The sequence below is a fragment of the Lynx rufus genome, unplaced genomic scaffold, assembly GCF_022079265.1.
Source record: "Lynx rufus isolate CCGP_SWC_20201006 ecotype Redwood Valley unplaced genomic scaffold, mLynRuf1.p SCAF_2, whole genome shotgun sequence".
Classification (NCBI taxonomy): Eukaryota; Metazoa; Chordata; class Mammalia; order Carnivora; family Felidae; genus Lynx; species Lynx rufus.
In genome coordinates this window covers 97248005-97270925 of record NW_025814834.1, presented here as the reverse complement: position 1 = coordinate 97270925, position 22921 = coordinate 97248005, and the positions used below count along the sequence as shown (strand labels likewise).

The 22921-nt window shown below is 37.7% G+C and overlaps 1 protein-coding gene across 1 annotated transcript in view; it reads right to left on the bottom strand.

Annotated features, from left to right (window-relative positions):
• The window catches only part of NCKAP5 (NCK associated protein 5), a 778542-nt gene that overhangs the window by 553389 nt on the left and 202232 nt on the right, over positions 1-22921 (bottom strand). The window contains exon 2 of the mRNA XM_047082267.1: positions 12884-12957. Within this exon, the coding sequence (XP_046938223.1) occupies positions 12884-12957 (74 nt within the window). The remainder of the gene's footprint in view (positions 1-12883; positions 12958-22921) is intronic.

Here is a 22921-nt window from a genome sequence, read left to right as displayed (position 1 = left end):
ACGAGTAGAGAGAACATAATGGGATTTCCAGAGGGGTGAGGGTAGAAGGAACAGGTGAAATAGGTGGAAAGGAGCAAGTGTTGCACACTTCTAGCTATAAAATAAGTCATGAGGATGTAATATTCAGGGCAGGTAATATAGTCAATAATCTTGTAATAACTTTGTACGGTGATATGAGTAAGTAGACCTATCTTTCTGATCCCTTCATAATGTATGATAGTAACAAATCACCATGTTACACACCTGAAACTAATAATGTTGTATGTCAATTATAACTCAGTAAAAAATAGTAAGTAAATACATATGCTTGACTTTGCTAAAAATTTTCCAGGACTCTGATTTCCACAGGCATGTAATCTGGCAAACTAATCCGTGAAAGAGTACGAAGAACTAAGAGAGTAATGTTAGGACTCTCATCAAGTGGCAAAAGTAAAGATTTCAGAGGTAATTTTCTGGATACCCAATTTCCTTTATTTCAAGCATGGGAATTCTAGGCAGTCCAGTGGGAGAAGTATTTTTGGATAGATGTAACTTTTGGTACATTTTAAATTACATCATCTTGGTAACAAATGGTCCCAAAGGCCAAAGTCCTGAATTTTGTATCTCATCCAAAGAATTTCTCTTTTAGAGTGGCCTTCTGTCACTGGCCCCATTTATATCTTCATTTCCAAAGCAAAGATACAAGAAAAAAATCAATTAGACAATAACAATGAATAAATCCAGGTAAATACACATTCTGGCTTTCAATTAACCAGCGAGTCTGTGAATCTCCAGGGACTACTGAAGAGCCATCATAAGACAATTCAATTTCCCTTAATAGGGACCATAACCCCAGAGTTGCTTTTTTTTTTTTTTAATTTTAATATTGTGCAATTGACTTTTCTTATACCATGCTGTGCTCACAGCCTCTGTGGAAACTTAAACATTATTCAACAGGACAATTTCCTGAAAAACCTTTTGAAAGTGGTCACAGACTGTGACCCTGCTCGGGTGCCCTGGGTCTGCCAGCATGCTGTTTTATTACCTTTGGAAGGTTCCATGCCAAAACACAGCCCAAGGATTAGAGCGTAAAGAAAACACGGTCCATATAAATAATGTTCTGCCTTCTTTCAAGAAGGGAAACTGTCACCTTCCACTCAGTAATCCCTTGTATCTGTCGCTTCTCTCCCAACCTCACCTCCCAACCCTTCAGGAGTCCTACAAGGTAATCAGTAAGAATTACAGATTGTGAACTCTCAGAAAGGATTGTTGAAAACACTTTTTTCACCCCTTTCTTATATCAATGGGAAACCAAGCCCCCAAATGCCTAAAACCTATCCCAAGACTGGTCTTGGTCTTGGGCTGTCCCAAGACCACAGCAAGTGGCAGCATCAGCACCTGCAAGCCACGAACTAGGAAGGATCTGTTACAAACTTAGTAATAGTACAGCACAGTCAGCAAACAATCTGAACAGAGACACTGATGATACTGTTGAGCCAAGCAATGCCAGCCCTAACTAGTCTGAAGTGGAGAGCAGCAATATTTTAGAAGAGAGTGCCCCTTATTTGTAATTACGTTCTCTAAAGCACTTAGCTAATAAAACGGCAATTTCCTTGTACTTGTTGGCTGTTCTCTTTACTCACCTTTATTTTCCCCCACTGTTTTCCATGTCACTAATCCACTGAAGACTCACCCTCTGTTCAGTAGCCTAAGTCAATGCTATTAAGTTCAACTGCACTCTGACTTCAAAGTCAATGTCCATCTTCATGAAATTTCTTACAACCTTCTCTGCAAATACCCCATTCTAGCCTTTTAGATCAAGCCTTCATTCTGTTTTTAAAAGTAACTTGACGTGTCTAACATTTTTCTGCAACTCACTTTTACACAAGATGGAAAAGAAATAAACGCTTGTGATTTCAGGTTTTGATTTTTAGCATAGATTTTTTTTAACCCATCATAGTCTCTTAAGTCTTTTCTTTCTAAATTTAAGATATTCTTACATTGCTTCTATTGATAAGGTTCTTTGCAGCTCAAAATTGGTAAACAAAGGGAGCAAACACTGGGGGCAGAAATACCAATTTAGAGCCTCACCCAGGATGTGCACCCATCATGCAGACATGGCACACCTTAAAACTTCTTACTGTATGACTGCCTTTTGAAAAAAGCATAAAGTAAAAGTCTAGTAAAGCAAGCACACTTCATGATAGTTATCACTAATAACACATGCACCTCTTTATTAAGTGTCCCCATTTTAACTTTCTAAGAGTAACTGTCTTTAAATAGTGTGCCCCCTTTAGCATTTGTACACCATACAGGCAGATGACTTTTCACTAGACTTCTTGACTTTTTTCTTGCACGGACTACAAATGAGCTCAGCTCATCCCCAAAGAACATATAAGCCCTTAATAATTTCTCTTCTTGAATCATGATTATTCCCTTCCATGGCTATAAAAGTGATTAGGTTGTCTAAAATGTGAATTACTAAGTTACAGAGTTGACTAAAATACTTCAAGTTGTCTCTGTGGTTTTGAGGTAAACAAAGTTTCATGTTTGAAGTTTTAGGTCTTAATATAAGTGCTATGAGACACAAGAGTAATGAGAAGATCTGCTTCTATGGGTCGCAGACCCTAGGGGTACAACTGGCCCTCACAAGGAAATCAGAAAACAAGCATGATTGAGAACTACCTGGTTGGACCTGGTATAGTGGCCATTTAGGGTGAGGACAGAGCCACTAGTACATGTCTGGAGTATTCTTGCTGAAGTGTTGTCCTCCTTAACTGGACTTGATTAGTGGAGATCTCCCCAATTGGTAAAACAGAGTTCATGGAGTAATGCAGGATTGAGAACTGGAGTGGTCTTTCTCTCCTAGGCAGATGGTTACAGATAGCGAAAACCTATGATTATCTCTACAGAGAGGACAAGTACGATACTTCATGAGTGAGTATTCAGTAAAGAGCAACACCAGATCATCAAGGCAGCCGGGTTCCATAAAGCAATCTCCTGAGGGCTCCTGGGCCATGAAACCAGTCAGAGGTTGCCAACCTCAGCCAACCTGACAACAGACGTTCTTATCTTAGAAGTTCTTTCTGCCCTGAGATACCCAGAGTATGCCTTTACCAACTACTTTACAATTTCAACCTATTCCTGATTCTTTGATTCGAGGGCACACTTCCATCCTCAGCTCTTTGTTGGATTATTTATGAGTTCTAATTTATAATTCAAAAGTATTCAATATGCCATATAGTTAAAGCCTGAGGGGAAAAAAAATTACAGTTTGCATTTCCTCTTTTCAGAGAGGCCAGATAGCTCTCCCCAGAGTTAAGAGGGCGGAGGTGAGGTTCTAGAAATCCCTGCTTGCTGCCAGCCCTCTAAGTACAAAGATTCACAAAGAATGAAGGTGTGTGGGGGGGGGGGGAGTAGATAAGCAGAAAAAGGCAAAAGGAAATTACTCCTTTTAACTTCATAGTTACTCACATAGCGATATGTAGTTATTGCCTAATAATCAATTCCTTAAAAAAAAAAAATCACAAGTATGCTTAAGCACTAACAGGTTAGTAATTTTGTTCCATTAAAACTAAAATTAAATAGAAAGCTAGGGTAATTACCCCTTTCATTCCTTCTTCCACAAAAAAAAAAAGGCACTTCATCATTTCTTACTGTGGGTGTACTTCAGCCTCAACACATGCATTTAGATCAAGTGGGTCATTTATATAGTTGCCTGCTGGAGTTTTTCTCCTTTCAACTTAGTAGGGAATATTTGGTATCTTTATTACCCTAAATAAATCTACAAAATGCCTTTTGCTTGCGCTCTTTGTTTTAACTTCAGATAAATAAATCACATTAGGTTCCTGGCCATCATATTAAAATAAGCATGGACCTAAAGATAATAAACGTGTTTTAAGCCAAATGTTTTCAGATTAGATAGAGGTAAATTTCTCTGGATGACCCCCGAATCCTATTGATGTTGAAATATTTGGGGGGATTTTGAGAGTATTTCTTGAAGGAAATAAACCTGTTTAAGCTAGAAGTAGAATTAATTTCAAATCACCTATGGACCTGCGTGTATAACAGGATTCAACACAGGCTTCCCATGGCAGCCATAAATCCATCTTTCAAGTGGGGATACTTCCCCAGTTGTCTTGAAGGGCAATTTTATAGCTTCATGGGTTCACCTAATGCCTTCATCTATAGTGTGCTTTATTAACTATAAAAAGCTCTAGACCTGAATTTCTCATCATCTTATATACAGTTATATTCAAAAGTCTTAAAGGCAGTGCAAACTACATCTATTCAGTAACTGATTGATTCTCCCTCTGCTCTCATGCCCTCAGATTTGCTCCTCTTCAGGAGTCAGATCCAACAGCCCCTCCTCAGGGAAACTCCTAGACTTCTGAAGGACAGTCTCCTAAAACCTGTTTAGCAGATTCTTCCCCCTAGGCCCATTGAATGACCTTGATAAATTTAAGTGAATTTTCTTTCAAACAAGATTTGGAGTGAAGAGAAGGAGATAAAACCCATAGGGTTGTAAATAGCCTATTTTAACTATTTACTAGGTTAGGACCTAAATAGACCTTCTGTGCTGGAGTAGCACAGTCCTTTAAATGGTGGACAAATTTTATTTAAAAGGGGGGTGGGGGGAAGGAAAATCCTGTATATAAAGTTGATGCAGAGTTTCACTGTGGCATTTTTGATGTCTCCTTGCCCCGGAAGGCCTCGGTTCAAATACTAGGCAATTCCCTAAGTAGTTAAACATGTAGACCACATACAGGTCACCTAAATAAACTATAATGTTGATGAATCCTCAAGTACAAGGTCAGATATGAACCTGAGTAATCTTCCTGTTCAGTCAATTCAGTTAAATTTCTGGGCTTAGTTCTATTAGTCCCTTCTGCTACTGAACAGAAGTCACCTTAGAGACAAGAATGCCACTTCACCTGGGTCTTCAGAGCTGTGAGAAGATGCCTAAATGCTTCCTTGTCCCTTTAAAGCAGCACCATCGGGCTATAGTAAGCATCCTTTGGGATATGGTTCAGCCCACCAGCCCCCTGCACATTGTCTAGGGATGACATAACTGGTGAAGCATGTGGCAATACCCAATTTCCAGAGCTCTGATTTATTCTCCCTTATGCTGGGCAGAGGGCATGACTCAGAGGCAATACTCTTATCTTGGCAGGGGTTTGAGACTGTCTGCATCTCTAAAACAACCCCTGGTGGGTAATTGAGAAATGACATTGATGGGTTTCCAGGGTGGCCCTTGTGCTTACACTTGCCCTATAATACAGCTATGATTTAGAAATCCAGCCCAAGGGTTGAGAGGAGGGGAAGATCATGCAAAGCACGCTAGCCCTGGTCTCCTTTGACCCCGGCAGAGTGAGACAGAGGTGCAGAGCTGGGGGACCATGTGCTCTTATTGAGTTGGCATAGCATGAGGTTTGCTTTCAGAGCTTTTATTGCTATTAGAGAGCACTGAGCTCTCTCTGTTTGCTGCACATTTTATCCCCCAGAGATAGACTCTTTTTCTCCTGAAGGGATTTAGAAAACAAATCACAGTTCTTATTTTATTTGGTGTCCACCATTAAGAATTCATGCAGAGCAGTTTTACTTGTTGCCAATTAAGATCTCCCAGTGGAAGTCTATGATTACAGCAAAGGCAACCTGTTTAATACTCGGCATCTCCTTAGTCTACATAAATTAACCCCATGAGGGTAGAGATGGGCTAATTCTTAAGATGCCCGGATAATTTGATTTTAAAATCCAAGATACACAGAAGGTAAATCTCCAAGAGCTCTGGGCTGGACTTTTCTCAGGGCATATGTGCTTCTTCTTCTTCTTACTTCCAGTTTACAACTATAAGTCAATTTCTAGGTAACCCATGAAGAAAGCATTTTCTTTTCTCAGGAACAGAGTAAGAGTATGCAGCCTCTCTATAAGCAGTTGTAACATCACTCACATTTTACAGAAATTGAGATCAGAGCTGAAATGAACTGCAGGCACTTGTGCCAATTATCTCCACCCAAAAATGTATAAAGACATTGAAATTAGGAAGACCATCAATGAGTGTTTGAAATGTGGATCATTTCATTTGAGTGTTCACACTTAGATAAGCAACATTTTGAAACATGAGAATGAAATACTTTTTGTCCATTTTTTTCTTATCTCTTAACTTAGCATAAGAATCACAGATAAGCGAGAAAGCAAAAGTCTATTTTAAAGAATTTTGGAAACAAAAAAGACCCTGAATAGCCAAAGCCATCTTGAGAAAGAACAAACCTGGAGGTACCACAATCTCAGATTTTAAGATACACTACAGAGTTGTGGTACCCAAAACAATATGGTTCTGGCACAAAAAGAGATACACAGATCAATGGACCATGACAGAGAGCCCAGAAGTAAATACATGAATATGTGGTCAATTAATCCATGATGAAGGAGGCAATATACAATCTCTTCAATAAATGGTGCTAGGAAAACTAGACACATCCATGCATAAGAACGAAACTGGACCACTTTCTTATGTTGTGCACGAAAATAAACTCAAAATGGTTTAAGGACCTCAATCTGAGACCTGAACCATAAAACTCTATTAAGAAAACACAGGCAGTAATCTCTTGGACACCAGCCTTTACAACATTTTTATGGTTATGACTCTTCATGCAAGGGAAACAAAAGCAAAAATAAACTACTAATATTACCAAAGTAAAAAGCTGTGGTATAGCAAAGGAAACCACCCACAAAACAAAACAAAAAAAGCCACCTATTGAACAGGAGAAGATATTTGCAAATGATATATCTGATAATGGGTTAATATTCAAAATATATTTTTTTAAAATGTATATAACTCAACATCAAAAACCATAAATAATTCAATTAAACATGGGCAGAAGACCTAAAGAGACATTTTTCCAAAGAAGAAACACAGATGGTCAAGAGACACACGAGAAGATGCTCAACATCACTATTCATCAGGGAAATGCAAGTCAAACCCATAATGAGATATCACCTCATACATGTCAGAATGGCTAAAATCAGAAAGAACTAACACATTTTGGTGAGAACTTAGAAAAGGGAACCTTCATGAAGTTGGTAGGAATGTAAATTGGTGAAAACACTGTGGATAACAGAATAGAGGTTCCCCAAAACAATAAATATGGAAATACCATATGGTCCAGTAATTCTACTACTGGGTATTTACCAAAAGAAAACAAAAACACTAATCCAAAAAGGCATATGCACCTCCATGTTTACTGAGCCATTACCTACAAGAGTGAAGATATGGAAGCACCTTAAGTTGCCACTGATAAGTAATGTATGATTTTACACACACACACACACACACACACACACACACACACACACACACTGGAATATTACTCAGCCACAAAAAAATGATGAAATCTTGCCCATTTGTACCAACATGGATAGACTTAGAGAATGTTATGCCAACTGAAAAGTCAGAGAAAAACAAATACCATATGATTTCACTCGTGTAGAATCTAAAAAAAAAAAAGAAAAGAAAAAAAGAAACAAAATAGAAACAGAGTCATACAGAGAACAAGAAGATAGTTGTCAGAGGGGATGGAAGATAGGCGAAAAAGTTTAAAGGTAAATGGATCAAGAGGTACAAACTTCATTTATAAAATAAATAAGTCAAGGAGATATCAAGTACAGCATAGGGATTATAGTCAGTAACATCGCAATAATGTTGTATGGGGACCAATGTAACTATACCTATGGAGGTGAGCATTTTGTGATGTATAGATATGTTGATCACTATGTTGTATACCTGAGACTAATAACATTGTATGTCAGCTATACTTCAATAATTTTTTTTCAAGTTTGGGTACACTAAAATTATAATTTTATCATTGGATGGGACAGGTCTCAGTGACTTTTATATCAATCAGGGATCTATACATCATTTTCAATTAGATATCTTACTTCCCTTGATGATGTAGGAAACCATCACATTTCACATTTCCTCCTTGAGGAAGCAGGAGTTAAATGCTTTTCTAGGGCCAACATAGCCAATGATCAATAGTTGTTCAGATTCTTGGAATTTGGTGCTGAGGCTTGGGCTGCTCCTCGGGAAAATGATGATGAATTAGAAATTGCATTTTTCCTATATTTACATTCCCCTCTTACTAATAACCTGCACTCTTCACACTATTAGAGGACCTTTAATTACAGTACCCATCCCAGTAGCAGTGAATTATAGGAAGAGGGAAGAAATTGTTATAACCATGTTTCCGTATATATTTCTGCATATTCTGTATATATTTCTGTATATTCTGTATATTTGGTGACTGAACTGGATAGATCACTATTTCCCAAAATATGTTTCTTGGAATTTTGGTCAGAATAAATACTGCAAGGAAAATAGGATTTTTTTTAAGAAGTCAAAGTTCTCTTTTATACTCTATTTTTGAAACTCATAGCACATGTTAGCCATTTAAATTGCTCTGAGAAATTCTAGAATTCAAACAATTTTAAAACTTGGTTTTACCTAATATATTTCAAATTTGGACACAGAGGAACCCATTTATAAAAATCTGAACATTTACCCGGGGTATTCATTTTTCTTGGAATGGGATTAAGAAAATGTTCATAGATCATTTAGATCACAGGTTCTCAACAGGAAGGAAAGAGGATTCTGACCTCTGGGAAACATGTAGAAAATGTCTGGAGACATTTTTGGCTGTCACAATACAGAGGGGGGAGAGGGAGGTACTGGTATGTGGTAGGTAGAAGCAAGACATGATGTTAGATAACTTATAATGCACAAGACAACCTTACTTTTACCCCCCTCCCAAGATAATGGTCTGGCCCCAAATGTCTACAGTGCACTGACTGAGACTCTCTAGCATAGATACAGCATGTTCAAATGGGACTCTGATCTGGGATCTGTAGGCTAGCAGGTGGCACTTTGCATTCACCAGATCTTGTCATTTAATGTTGGCCATGCAGACCTTATTCTTTATGTACAGACTACTGATAACACTGTCTCCAAGTCAATCTATGAAAATCTGAAGTGAACACTTTGATATCATCTGGTGAAGTTACCAGCAAGCTGTTAGGTATCTCTGTTATTTTACTGATTTCTAACTTATGCTCCTGAAAGCTTTCTATGACATATATGTATTAAATGCTACAAAGTGATCCATCTGTATAATTAGAGAAAAATAAGGTTAAACATGTATCTGTAAATATTGCATAAGTGTATTATTTTAACCATCATTTATTTCAAATAATCTCAGTGTTCAGTAATCTTAAAAACTAGCTTTACTGATAGCTTCTTTCTACAGAAAAGGAAAATTATTCCAGAGAGGACACCCCATGGCCAGTTTGGGAAGGCCAGGCCTAGAGTCCAAGGCTCCAAAACTTCTGGTCCTCTTTCCTTTTCTGTAATCATGCTGCTTCCATTTTCCACACTTAATTTTATATGTGACATGAAAGAGTTATTAACACCATAAATATTCATGAATTCAATTTGTATCTCCCAACTGTTTGTGTTTGTTCTCAACTCTTAATTTGAAGCTGCGAATGGATAAAGGTTTCTATCAAATGTTACAAGAAAGACATTCTCAGTAGTCGTTTTCTTATAATCTCTCTTGTCAGTCAGATATATTTAGCCAAATCAGAAATGGCAGGAGATGATACAAAAATCATTAAGTGACGGGGCACCTGGGTGGCTCAGTCCGTTAAGTGTCTGACTTCAGCTTAGGTCATGATCTCACAGTCTGTGAGTTCAAGCTCCGCATAGGCCTCTCTGCTGACAGCTCAGAGCCTGGAGCCTGCTTCAGATTCTGTCTCCCCCTCTCTCTGCCCCTCCCCTGCTCATGCTCTGTCTCTCTCTGTCTCAAAAATAAATAAAAACATTAAAAACTTAATTGTCAAAGAACCTTCTTATGCTATTCTTAATCTGCCACATTAAAACAAATGAATATGCAGAAATTTAACATCCCACTTCAACATCTAGTAAACCAGTTGTCACCAGGAATGTTGATTTTTCTTCATCAAGCAGGGAGGTGCAGAGCAAACTAAGTCAACCCAGACTTGTGGTCAGATCTTACACTGGATTTTAAATTCTGACTCTACCTAGTCAGATGAATTCACACAAGTTTTCTGTTAGTGTCAAAAAATGTCTTTTCTGAGCTAAATGACAGCTCATTGCTAGACAGCTATATTTAAACTTCAAATTTCTTTGCAATTTGAAAACCAGAGACAGATTATAGGTCTATTTCAGTAGAATACTAAACAGGGCCCCCAAAATAACTAGTTATCTTGAGAGTATGATTATGACAATATATCTGTGTCACAGCAGATGTTTTATGCTATAAGAAACAATGACAATCTATTAAAGACTAGTGGGCCCTTCTATAAAAATAAGCAAAGACTTAATTTTTGTATCCCATCTTGTATCAATCTTCACTGGGTCCCATTCTTTTATCATTAGCCAAATAGCAACAGTATGTCATGTGTCTATCATGCTTTTGATCAATACTCAAACACTACAGCCATCAATTAATGCTGACTACAATTATTGTTAGAACATCTAAGCATTCAAGATTTGTCTATGTTATATGTAGGTTGAAGTATAAATGGGAGGCCATCAATTAATATCAGCAGCAATGATAATAGCCCACTTCATGAAAATTATAGCAGTTACAAATCAAAAGCATAATAAAAATCAGAAAAAGTTTATACTGACTTATGGGGACATTTGTTTAAGTGTGCTTGAGACATGACATGCTATTCTTATGATATTCTGCACATCACCGATTTTACCCTAAGTCAAGAAAGTATTTTTAAAATTTAATCATAACCAGAAAGAATTTCCCACCTTGTTCACTGTCACTGGCATATCCCTCACCCAAAAACAATTTGGCTACAGTTGCAGTTATGATATTGTAATAACCATCAGAAAGCCTACCACTTTAAGTCAATCAAGATCTGCTTATAAAATATAACCAAGTATAATTTCATGATTCAATAAATAGTATATAAATCTGCTATTATTGGTTTTCATTTTCTTTTCAATACTACCCATTCCCATCTTCTCTCAGGTAGTTATTCTGACTATTCAAATGCCATTGCCCTTTATTGTTATTCAAATGAAGCCTTTTTATTAGATCCTCTGCCACTATATATAAGGCTCTACTTCTCCAGCAGCAATTATTCTATTTCTGAAGGAAAATAGAAGTGATTGCACACAAAATTCTGAGCTCTTCCTTTATGTTAGGTTGAGTCTATGCCTGAAATTGGATTTTCATTTAATCCTATCCAAGAAGACCAAAAGGTTTTTTATCAGCTATCTTATCAAAGCAGGAAAACATTCTTTTCCATGCAGGTTTTTTTGGTTCAAAACCCATGAAATCATAACTCCTTCCCAATGATGTATTTAAGACACACTTACTGACCAAATTAAACTCTAATTTGTTTCATCAGGTGGTGTTCATCTTTTTTTGTATATATTTTTCTTTAAAAAGATAGGGAAAACCAAATATCCTTTATAAATAGTTGGAATAAAATTTATAATTCATTTAAATAACTTTTACACCTTGGAAGAGATCTATGGGAAATATAAGCCAAAAGATACATAACTATAAACACACTGTTGCCAGTTTTATTAATACAATACACTGGTTAACAAAAGAAAACTTTATCGATACCAGGTTATAGCTCTAAAAAACATATCTAACAAATATCACAGTTATATAAAATTAACTTGTATGTCTGTTAGCAGCAAGCAGACTCAAAAAATATTTTCTTTTGTTGTATCCTACGAGAAGTTTTTCCATGCACCGAAATAGACTGTTACCATAAGCACAGATCTGTTCTTAAGCAGGGAAACTGATATAAAGCACAGAACAAATGAAATTATTAGGCACTTTGCCTAAGAACTACAGTCCCTCAGAGAAGAAAAATTTCAAGGTTATTAGGATTTGTTACAAGATGCATGAAGAAAGGGCAGAAGAGCCTAGTACAGAGACCAATGGTGATACATTTGGATGACGTTGGACAAGAAAGCCACAGGGTTAGCAAATATTTACAGGCCATCTCTGTATACAGAGAGAGTACTCTCCCCCACCCATGCTGCCAAGAGATAAGAAATAAAGGACTTCAGGGGCTTACTGACCCTGGGGAGAAAAAGCTAATTATATTAAACAATTCTGGCACTATGGGAGGCATCATGTGATTCAGCACTAGCATATTTATTCCAGATAACAGGAGCCATAGGAATTTAGGAAAAGCAACGGCAGATTCCATAAGAGCACCTATGCAGAGCATGACCACATAGAAAATAACATCATAACCATTTTGATCAGCCTCAATTCCCAAGAGGCCCCAGGGACTAAGTATCTTGAAAATATGCCTTTTATGATATTAACCTTTTTTTTTCCAAATTACCTATACCAATGTTCTCCCATAACTTTCTTTATCAAGAATCAGAGCCCACCAGGAAGAACAAAAAACTAAACATGAGAGGCCTATAGAATAGCATTCTTAAAATATCCTCCTTTCATATGAAGAGAAGCAGACATTTTAAGCAGCTGTATTCAACTTTTTAATTACAGGAAAACTCACTCTTTAAGAGGCAAGGGTGAGAGAATTTGGGTTCTAGTTTCCACAATGTAAGTTTGCTGTGTGGCCTTGGACAAGTTAATTTCCTGACCTTGACAAAGTGTCATGATTTGAGCAGGTCCTTGACTTAAGCACAACTTTTGGCACTATTGCTTTACTTTCATTAAAGGTATAAAATTCTCTAAGGACCCTCTGGTGATTTTTGCTTCCAAAGGTGATTTTGACATCAAGTGTAAGAATAAAGTTTACCAGCTCCCTGACTCTGTGATCAACACCAAAGCTATCAGGCCTGCTATAAGTTAAAGGCATGGATTTCACTCACCTCCATAGACTTCTGTGTTGTTCCTCGAGCTGAGTTAGAAGATGCTCAATATATTTATTGGAGTCCATGTATTCCTGCACATGTAGACACACAAAGACAAATAAAGCCTCATTACAATAGTCACTGGAATTTGGATTATATTTCTCTTTGCAGAAAAGATTTTTGGCAAAATAATCCCTGATCCCTCTCAGTTCTAGGAGTCAATGTATCTGTGACTTACATGCAGAGTTCCTCATAGATAAATATTTTCTCCATAAATTTGGATCACTCTATAAACAGAGAATTTGACTTCTACAAAGTTAGCATAAAAGCCCTCTTATTCACAGATGAAAGCTAAATTTCATGGTCATCTACACTGTGGTACACATATTTTACCATATAAAAATAAGTAAGCCAATGATGCTGCTGACCTTAGAAGAGTAAGAATAAAGTAGACAATACAGGTCTTGATTACACTGGTCTTATTATAATTACTTCCTAGTAAAAACACTACTTTAAAAAAAATTTAGTATTTATTTATTTATTTTTACTGTCTATTTATTTGAGGCAAGGGGCAGAGAGAGAGGGAGACCCTGAATCTGAAGCAGGCTCCAGGCTGCAGCTGTCAGGACAAAGCCCGATGCGGGGCTCAAACTCATGAATGGTGAGATCATGATCTGAGGCAAAGTCGGATGCTTAACTGACTGAGCCACCCAAGCACCCCGAAATATTTATTTATTTATTGAGAGTGAGAGAGAGAAAGACAGAGAGTGCGCGCCGCACGCATGAGTGGAGGAGGGACAGAGAGAATCCCAAGCAGGCTCCTCACTGTCAGTACAGAGCCCAATGTGGGGTTCAATCCCACAAACTGAGATCATGACCTGAGCCAAAATCAAGAGACAGATGCTTAACCAACTGAGCCATCCAGGTGCCCCTGAAAACACTACTTTTGAACTATATAGAATGCTTTATATATTCACTGAGAATACTGTTTGCAATGATGAAACATGTCCATTTCCCTTTATCTCTTTATATAAAAACATAGTCTAATTAGTTTGGGTTTTTCCCCCCTTTGGTCTCCTAGAAAAAAAAATCTACCTTCTAAGAAGATATGAAAGCAAGGTATATATTTTTTCAATATGTCAATTTTTGTCAATCAAAATGTTTTCAAGAAACATTTCTGAAAAAATAATGAATTCCCTTACAACATGAGATTTATAGAAGTTTAAAGGTGATTAAAATGATTTTTTAATTAGTGACTTCTGAGTATGAGGTTCATATGCAATAGTTTCATTTGTCATCTATCAAGCAAAGCACAATGTGTAAAATTTCTGATGATTGATTTCATCCTGAACCTGATACTTCTTTTACTTTCTCTTTGAACATCTAGCCTGCAATCCTCTGTGTTTATAGTATATCTATATACTCTTCCATAGAAGAGTATGCAATGATTTCCACGTTAAGGTACCCATGAAAGTTACTGTTTTGTTTCTTATGGATTTGAGATAAAATGAGAACTTTGATTAATAATGATTCTTTCTGAAATAGATTTGTTTTGATTAAGTGCTATGTTTAATCTATTGCTCCTATAAGAATATGCATTATAATGAGGGAGGGTAGAAACTACACAGTAAGAAGGGAGCTGATATTATGGAAAAAGTCCTTTCCTGAGTTTCTGGACCTAGATCTGCTCATGGAGCCCTTTTCACCTTTCTACAATATTTCAGTTAGACTAGATAGCACACCACATCCTTTCCTAGCTAAAACTGCTAATTCTCTAACAGTATAACTTTATTTCAGATGATTAGCGAAATAATATTCTTTTCCAGGTTAATAATTTAAACAAGACCATTGAGCATATTAAATCCAAAGCAGAAATCTGTTAATGAAGAAAGTTTTAACAGTTTGCAGATATGGTATTATGTATCCTGATCAAGATTTAAAGATTTAGAACACTCAGTTACCAAAGACATTAATTTTCAAATACACCCATGAGATAAATTTTAAACAGGTTCCAGTTAGAAACAAATACATAAATCTCAAAGTCATTCATTCATTCTTTAACTCAATTGTTTTTTTTCAAAATCTATTATTCTCCAAATGCTATTCTAAGTTTGGTTCATAGAATAATAACCAAAAGGGAGAAAGTTCCTGCTCTCTAAGAGCTTACGCTCTGTAGAGGGAGGTAGTGAACACATGGACATCTGATTGGTGATATGCTATGAAGGCAACACACCAGTGATGAGAGAATTTAAATGGGGAAGGGCACCTCCCTGGTATAAGGTGGTTGGAAAGAGATCCAAACAAATGATATTTGAGCTAAGACCTGGAAAAGAAGAAGGAGGTAGGCATATAGAGAAAAGAGAGAGGAGTGAAAGGAAACAGCATATGCAAACATCCCCAATATGTGGTGCTAAAGGAACAGAAAGGAAGGCAGTGGGGCTGGAAACAGAGTGACTATGGTGTGGAGTCTAAAATACAGTTAGCAAGCTAAGCGGGGCCAAAGCATGAGCAAGCAAGCTCTGGAAAACGGTTTGCGCTAAAACCCATAGATTTGTTATTTTGTTCACTCTTCTTAGCTCAAGCAAGAGGATGAAGCTGAAAGGTATGTGATTATAGATAAGATCTTTCAATCAAGAGTTAGGTTCAAATCCTAGTTTTGGTACTTACCTAGCTATGTTCCCTAGGTCAATTATTTAATCTCTCCAAGCTTTATTTCCATCATCTTCAGAGAGAAAACTCATGGTCAATTTACAGAGGTGTTCTAAGAATTTAATAGTTTAAGTATGCATATATTATAGTGTCTGCCAAGAGGTAAGCATAGCCTTTTTCATAATACCACTCACCTCTTCTCAAAGGCAAATCACTTCACAATGTGAAGGTAATATCCATTTTCTCTTATCTTACCCAACATCAAATTTTTGAGTGTATGCTTCTTCAATTACAGTTGCTGAATATTAGAATAGGATGTTAGACAGAGATGAATAGTAATAATACAGATTTTCAACCATTAAATGTAGGGGCCGCTGAATTGGGATTTACAAGCTATTTCAAGTAATGATATGGGCTGTTTCAATTTATTTTTTTTTTTCAACGTTTATTTATTTTTGGGACAGAGAGAGACAGAGCATGAACGGGGGAGGGGCAGAGAGAGAGAGGGAGACACAGAATCGGAAACAGGCTCCAGGCTCTGAGCCATCAGCCCAGAGCCCGACGCGGGGCTCGAACCCACGGACCGTGAGATCGTGACCTGGCTGAAGTCGGACGCTTAACCGACTGCGCCACCCAGGCGCCCCTCGGGCTGTTTCAATTTAAAGTAGCTTCACCTGGGGTGCCTGGGTGGCTCAGACATTTGAGCATCCAACTCCCGATTTTGCCTCAGGTCATGATTTCAGGGTCATGGTATCAAGCCCACGCTCAGCACAGAGCCTGATTAAAATTGATTCTCTCTTCTCTCTCTCTCTCTCTCCCTCCCTCTCTCCCCCTCCCTCCCTCTCTCCCCCTCCCTCCCTCTCTCCCTCCCTCCCTCTCTCTCCCCCTCACTCTCTCCCCCTCCCTCTCTCTCTCTCCCTCTCTCCCTCCCTCTCTCCCTCCCTCTCTCACTCCCTCTCTCCCTCACTCCCTCTCTCCCTCCCTCTCTCTCTCACTCCCTCTCTCTCTCACTCCCTCTCTCTCCATCTCCCTCCCTCTCTCCCCCTCCCTCCCTCACTCTCTCCCTCCCTCTCTCTCTCCCTCCCTCTCTCTCTCCCTCCCTCTCTCCCTTCCTCCCTCTCTCCCCCTCCCTCCCTGTCTCCCCCCTCCCCCTCCCTCTCTCTCTCCCCCTCCCTCCTTATCCCCCCTCCCTCTCTCTCCCCCTTCCTCTCTCTCTCCTCCCTCTATCTCTCCCTCCCTCCCTCTCCCTCTCTCCCTCCCTCTCTCCCTTGCTCCCTCTCTCCCCCTCTCTCTCCCCCTCCATCTCCCCCTCCCTCTCTCTCTCCCTCTCTCCCTCCCTCCGTCTCTCCCTCACTCTCTCCCTCCCTCCCTCTCTCTCTCTCCCTCTCTCCCCCCCTCTCCCTCTCTCCCCACCTACTCTGCTCTCACTCTCTAAAATAAAAAAGTAGCTTCACCCGCAAGTAGACAGCCAATAGACACATGAAAAGATGCTCAACATCACTAATCATCAGCGAAATGCAAATAAAAGTTACAATGCAATATCACTTCACACCTGTCAGAATGGCTGAAATTAAAAACACAAGAAACAACTGTTGGCAAGGGTGTGGAGAATAAAGGAATCCTCTTGCACTGTTAGCCGGAATGCAAACTGTGCACCCACTATGGAAAAGAGTATGGACGTTCCTCAAAACATTAACAATAGAACTGCCTACCACAGGATCCAGTAATGCCACTACGGGGTACTTACTCAAAGAATACAAAAACATGAATCTGAAAAATATATGCACCCCTATTCACATGCAATATTATTTACAATAGCCAAGATATAGAAGCAGCCTAAGTGTCCACGGATAGATGAATGGATAAAGAAGATACAGACAGGCACACACTAGAATATCACTCAGCCATAAAAAAAAAAAAAAAAAAAGAAAAGAAAAGAAAAGAAAACTTGCCATTTGCAACAGCATAGATGGATCTAAAGGGTACAATACTAAGCAAAATAAGTCAGTAAGAGAAAGACAAATACCATATGATTTCATTCATATGTGGAACTTAAGAAACAAAACAGATAAACAAAGAAAAAGAGAGACAAACCAGAAAACTCTTAAGTACAGAGAGCAAACAATGCTTACCAGAGGGGAGCTGGGTGGGAGAGAGGTGAAAGGGATTAAAGAGTACACTTATCATGATCAGCATGAGGTGTTGTAAGGAAGTGCTGAATCACTAGATTCCACACCTGGAAGTAATATACCACTGTATGTTAACGAAACTGAAATTAAAATTTAAACAGCATGTAGAAACTTTTAAAACAAAAAAAAATATTAAGAATAACATAAAGATTCCCACTCTCTAACTGCTCCATGATAGCGAGACAATTTAGGTGGGAGCTCTCCACAGTGTCTGGGTAGGATACCCCTGGATCCAGCCAGGAGAACATTAGTTGCGTGAATACTAGAGTGTGCTATTGCTAAGGTGCAATGAAGAAGCTGAATCTAGTTCAGCAGATAGCGGTTATCACCAGGAAAATTCAACTCATGCAAAGGTTTCCTGACCTATTATTTTTTCTTAACTAAAACTTACACAAAACTTCATTGCGTCAGGCATTGGGCTAAGTACTTTTGCAGTATTTTCTCATTTAAACTCAATATCCCCAAAAGGTAGATACTATTATTATCCCCATTTTGAAAATGACGTAACAGCCTTTCCAGGGTCATACAGCAAGGAAGTGGCAGAACCGGGATTTAAGTCCTGATATGAGTCCAGTACAGAACCACTCTGTATGTTCTTCCTAAACCCACCCTGCTGGCTGACTCATCCCCATTATGTTTGTATATGCTATTCCTTTTGCGTAGAACACTTAACCAAAATATCAATAGTGGCAACAGTAATAAAATTTATTAAAATTAAACAAATAAAGTACTTTCACCCATTTTTCCATTAAACTAACTACAGCAATAACTATCAAGTCCTAACCCACGTGATAATGGGAAACTAGAATTATGACTTTTCCCTCCCTTTGAGCTTTATTTTTCTCCATAGCGCTTTCACTCTAACATCCAATATATTTTACTTGAGTACTTTCTGGTATTGCCTATACCACACTCATCTCTCTTCTCTTCTCAAACACACACACACACCTAACTGAAATGAATTGAGAAAAAAAATATGCTTATATGTACCTTCTGTTAATTTCTTCACTGGCTGAAACAACTTGGGCAACATTCTCATACATTTATCATTTCTGTCCCCTGAATTGAAGAAATTGGTTAACTTATAAGAAATCCTTATCATTTTATAAGAATAAAAGAGGGTTCCAATGGGAACCACTTTTATCCATCCATTTGGATATTAACTCCAAGGAAACAATGGATGGTGAGGGAAGATTGGTTTACAGTGAGCTACAGTCATTATGAAGTGCAACGTAGCTACTATACCTAGAGCAAGAGCTTGGGTATCAAGCACATTCTGCATGTTACTAAAGAGGGTCTCCACTATTTCAAAGTATCTAAGGCACAGGCAGAAAGAAAGGGCATGACAAGATTCCATCTCACTAAAACAGCTCCCCAGATTGCCTGAAAGACACTGGATATTTGGGAGAGCTTAGAGAAAAATTTTCTATACATTCAGATGGACAGAAAGTAGAATGGGCACTGTCCATAGAGTATCTGGATGGATCACTCCAGAATAAGCACACTGAAAACATACAACATAAAACCCATGACAAAGCACATCACCCTCAGTCACAGGACAGCATGTCACTCTGAAAATGATTAAGAAAAACATGAAAAGTGTTTTAGAAAGAACCTTAACATGTTCAGTAGTATCCAGAAAGAGTGGGACTGTCTGAAACATGCGCAGAAAGCTTTAAGGAAAGAAAAAGGTGCAGAGATGAAAAGACTGCCAAATTAATTTTGTAAAAATGGGTAAGCTGAAATAATAAAATGAAATAAAAAGGGAGGTGGGTGAGCTAAGAATTTCAAGGAAATATCAACCACCATTGCAAAATTGAAACCTGTTGATCCTACACTGGGATTTTTATGATGGGGTGATTCTCCCCATCATGGAATGATGCCTTAGTGAAGAGGGGCCAATGGGTGTTGGTGTAACGGCACTGAACTGGTCACACGAATGAAGTCTACTCCTCAAGTATCTCATCTAGAAACCATCTAGGTCAGGTCCTTAAATACTCTTCTGCACCTTCTATGGTAGGATTCACTTAGTGTGTCTACCATCCAGTTAGTGAAGACTGAAACTACTATAACCTAGAAAAATACATATGCACATATCCCCATTATCCTTGGTGTCAGAGTTCACGGTCCACAACACAGTTTACCTGTGAAGACTGTCAGTGTCTCAGGCATTGCTTTGGCCACCATTTACTTCTTATGTCCTCACCACAAAGACTTGATCCAAAGTAATGCTATTAACTTGATAAACATTCTAATCTACTCATTTTCCTTATGAAAAAACCCACATCAGTTACAAGAGTAGAACTGATGATGAAATCACATACACAGTCCTGTGGAGGACAAACCAAATCTAAGTAAATTAAGTAAAAGATAAAGATGAAAAGAGAGACACAATGGGTATTAGGTCAGAAAACAGGTTTATCTAACAATTATGGCTTTTGAGTATTTTATAAGATTTGGAATGGAAACAATGATCTAAGAGATAATTAAATATTTCAGAATATAGAGGAAAAAAGAAGACTTGAATATACACATCAAAAGGGCTCATCACATCACATTCCAGGCAGAAATTATGGGAAAACTATCCACACATGCACTTGCATAAGAGTAAAAGAAAAATAGTGGATGGGGCATCCAAACTGACAAAGGGGTTTCCTACCAAGGATTTCAGGTAGGCTGTTCATAGTTTCCAGCCATCCCTGATGTCCACTGAAATAAGGTACACAGACATTGAGTTTTATTCCATAGATATCACCAATCAAGTAGCTATTCTATAACAAAGCAACAGAAAGATATTTTTAGCTATTCATGAACTCAGAAAGTAAAGCACCTAATTTAATTGAAAACATGTGTGTATATGTACCTTGAACTTACTTTAGGGTGTGTGTATATGTACATATATGCCAAATGTCCAAGAGATGAAAATGTACCTAATACATATACGTATATGTGCATGTGCATGTGTGCATATACACATGCATTCTAAACCTGGGTGATGCATAAAGGATTTATAACATAAAGCAAAAATTCAAAAGAATTTAAATGGATTTTATGTCCAAAAATGTAAATATAAAATTAAACAAAGTCCCAGAAGAAAAATGTAAAGTATACATTATATATCTTTGTCATGGACAAAGGAGGAGAACAAGAAAGAGGAAAGCAAGATCGCAGAAAAGTCTCTGTACATAGGAACAAATTCTTGTTCTATACTTGATAATCATAAAAACTTAAGTACAAGGGTACATTTTGTCTACATGTTTAACAATTGGGGGAAGCAATTTAATAATAGATCATGCAAATTAAAACGTACATGTACCTTCGACCCAAAAACTACATGTCTAGAAAACACCCTGAGTAAATAATCAAATTAAAACAAATGATGTTCAGATATTATTTATGACAGCATGGAAAAACTGGATATAGCCTAGCTTCCAAAATTGCGGGAATTATTAAGAAAAAAGCACACTTTGGCCATTTTAAGAATTATATAATTTCTTAAATTTGTAAAGAATATATAATAAAACGGAAAACACTATAATATTAGGAGATACATAGGATTTAAAACAATACAATCCTTTTTTAATCACAATTTTGAAAATATACACAAAATATTAAAAGAGAATAAAACATGGTATATGGTAGTACCATAGGTTAAATTTCTTCTGTATACTTCTCTTTCTAGTTTAATATATGTTCAATATACAAATTTAAAAAGTGATTTTTTAAAGGAAAATACAGCCCCAGAAAATAACATCCACAAAGATTTTATAATTAAATTTTAGAAAGTGAGATCTAAAATATCACAATGCAGTAGTTTATGTTCTAAAGCTAAGCTGGTGTTTGAAACAATAGTCCTTTTTTTATTACTTGCCCTTGTCAGTGTTCTGCTAAAAGCATTTCACCCAAGTTACGATTAGAGAGGAACACTAAGTTACACCATGATATATTTGTATAATATGCTTAAAAGTTTAACAAAGGTACAGCACTAAAAAGACATCTGCTTCTTGGCTAAAACTTATGCAAATTAATTCATTTTGGAGATGTATTTCAGGAAATTTGCCTTTCATTTCTTTAATGCACATGTTTCAAGGCAATTAGTATGAAACATTTAAAGCGATTAGAGGTTTATAGATACACCTAACATTGCATATCTGTGTAGCATAAGCCCATTTAATGTGAACCTCCTACTGTCTGATCTAGGTCAGTTCTGAGCAAGACCCATTATAAATGAATTCTAATGACGGGAGGATCTGATGTATCATTAGTTTTAAGTGGAGTTTAAAATATAATACTAAAATCAAAGCTTGCAGAGATCCCAAATCCATCCACATAATCTTGATGTTATAATCAGTGTAAGTTACGGCAGAGTTTGTAAAAACTGTGTCAGCACTCTTGTACGGTTCCCAATTCACCTTTGGGCAAAGAAACACACACCAGGAGGCCAGCTGTTCAAATCACCGCAACTAACATTAAATACAGGGATTTCCATAATTAGAAAATGACTAACAACTGTAATAAATGATGTTGCCCTCAAAAATTATTTGTCACCTTAATGAAAAGTTGCACCTGCGCAGTGATTGTAAAAAGCTCAAACATACCAACTTTGGGAATTACACAGCACTAGACAGAAAGTGGCCTCATATTTGACTGGCATCTGTGCCAACATAAACTCTTCCAATGAGATACAAATCAATTCAGGAATACCAGCTCTAACAAATTGATCTAACTGCCATTATCTCTCCATCAGCCATCTCTTACTCTTCCTTGTTCACTCATCAAATAACTCAACCTTGCTTCCACTCACACTGCAAACTCTTCTGTGGAATTGTTCTGTTGGAGCCACAAGTGACCTCCACAGGTGTAATCACAGGTTCCTTATAATTAGTTCCTGCAGGACTTGACATTTTCAAACATACTCTATGCCTTCTTGGTGTTCTGTGAAGGGGTTTCTGGTCTCCTGCTACTGCTCTGAGATCTTGGACTTTTTCCTTCCTTCTTCCAGCCCTTTATGTATCAAGAGTAGGGTTCAACCCTAAAGCCTTCTTTCACTTTCTACTGGCAAATTCAGTAGAGTACCTGGGTTTTCAAAATCACTAAAAATCCAGAAGCTCCCAAATATTTATTTCCATGCTAGGTCACTCTTTCGAAGTCCAATCCTCTGTATCCTGCTATTTACCAAAACAGGTTCCTTTGGATGTGCACCACTCTTCAGAGTACA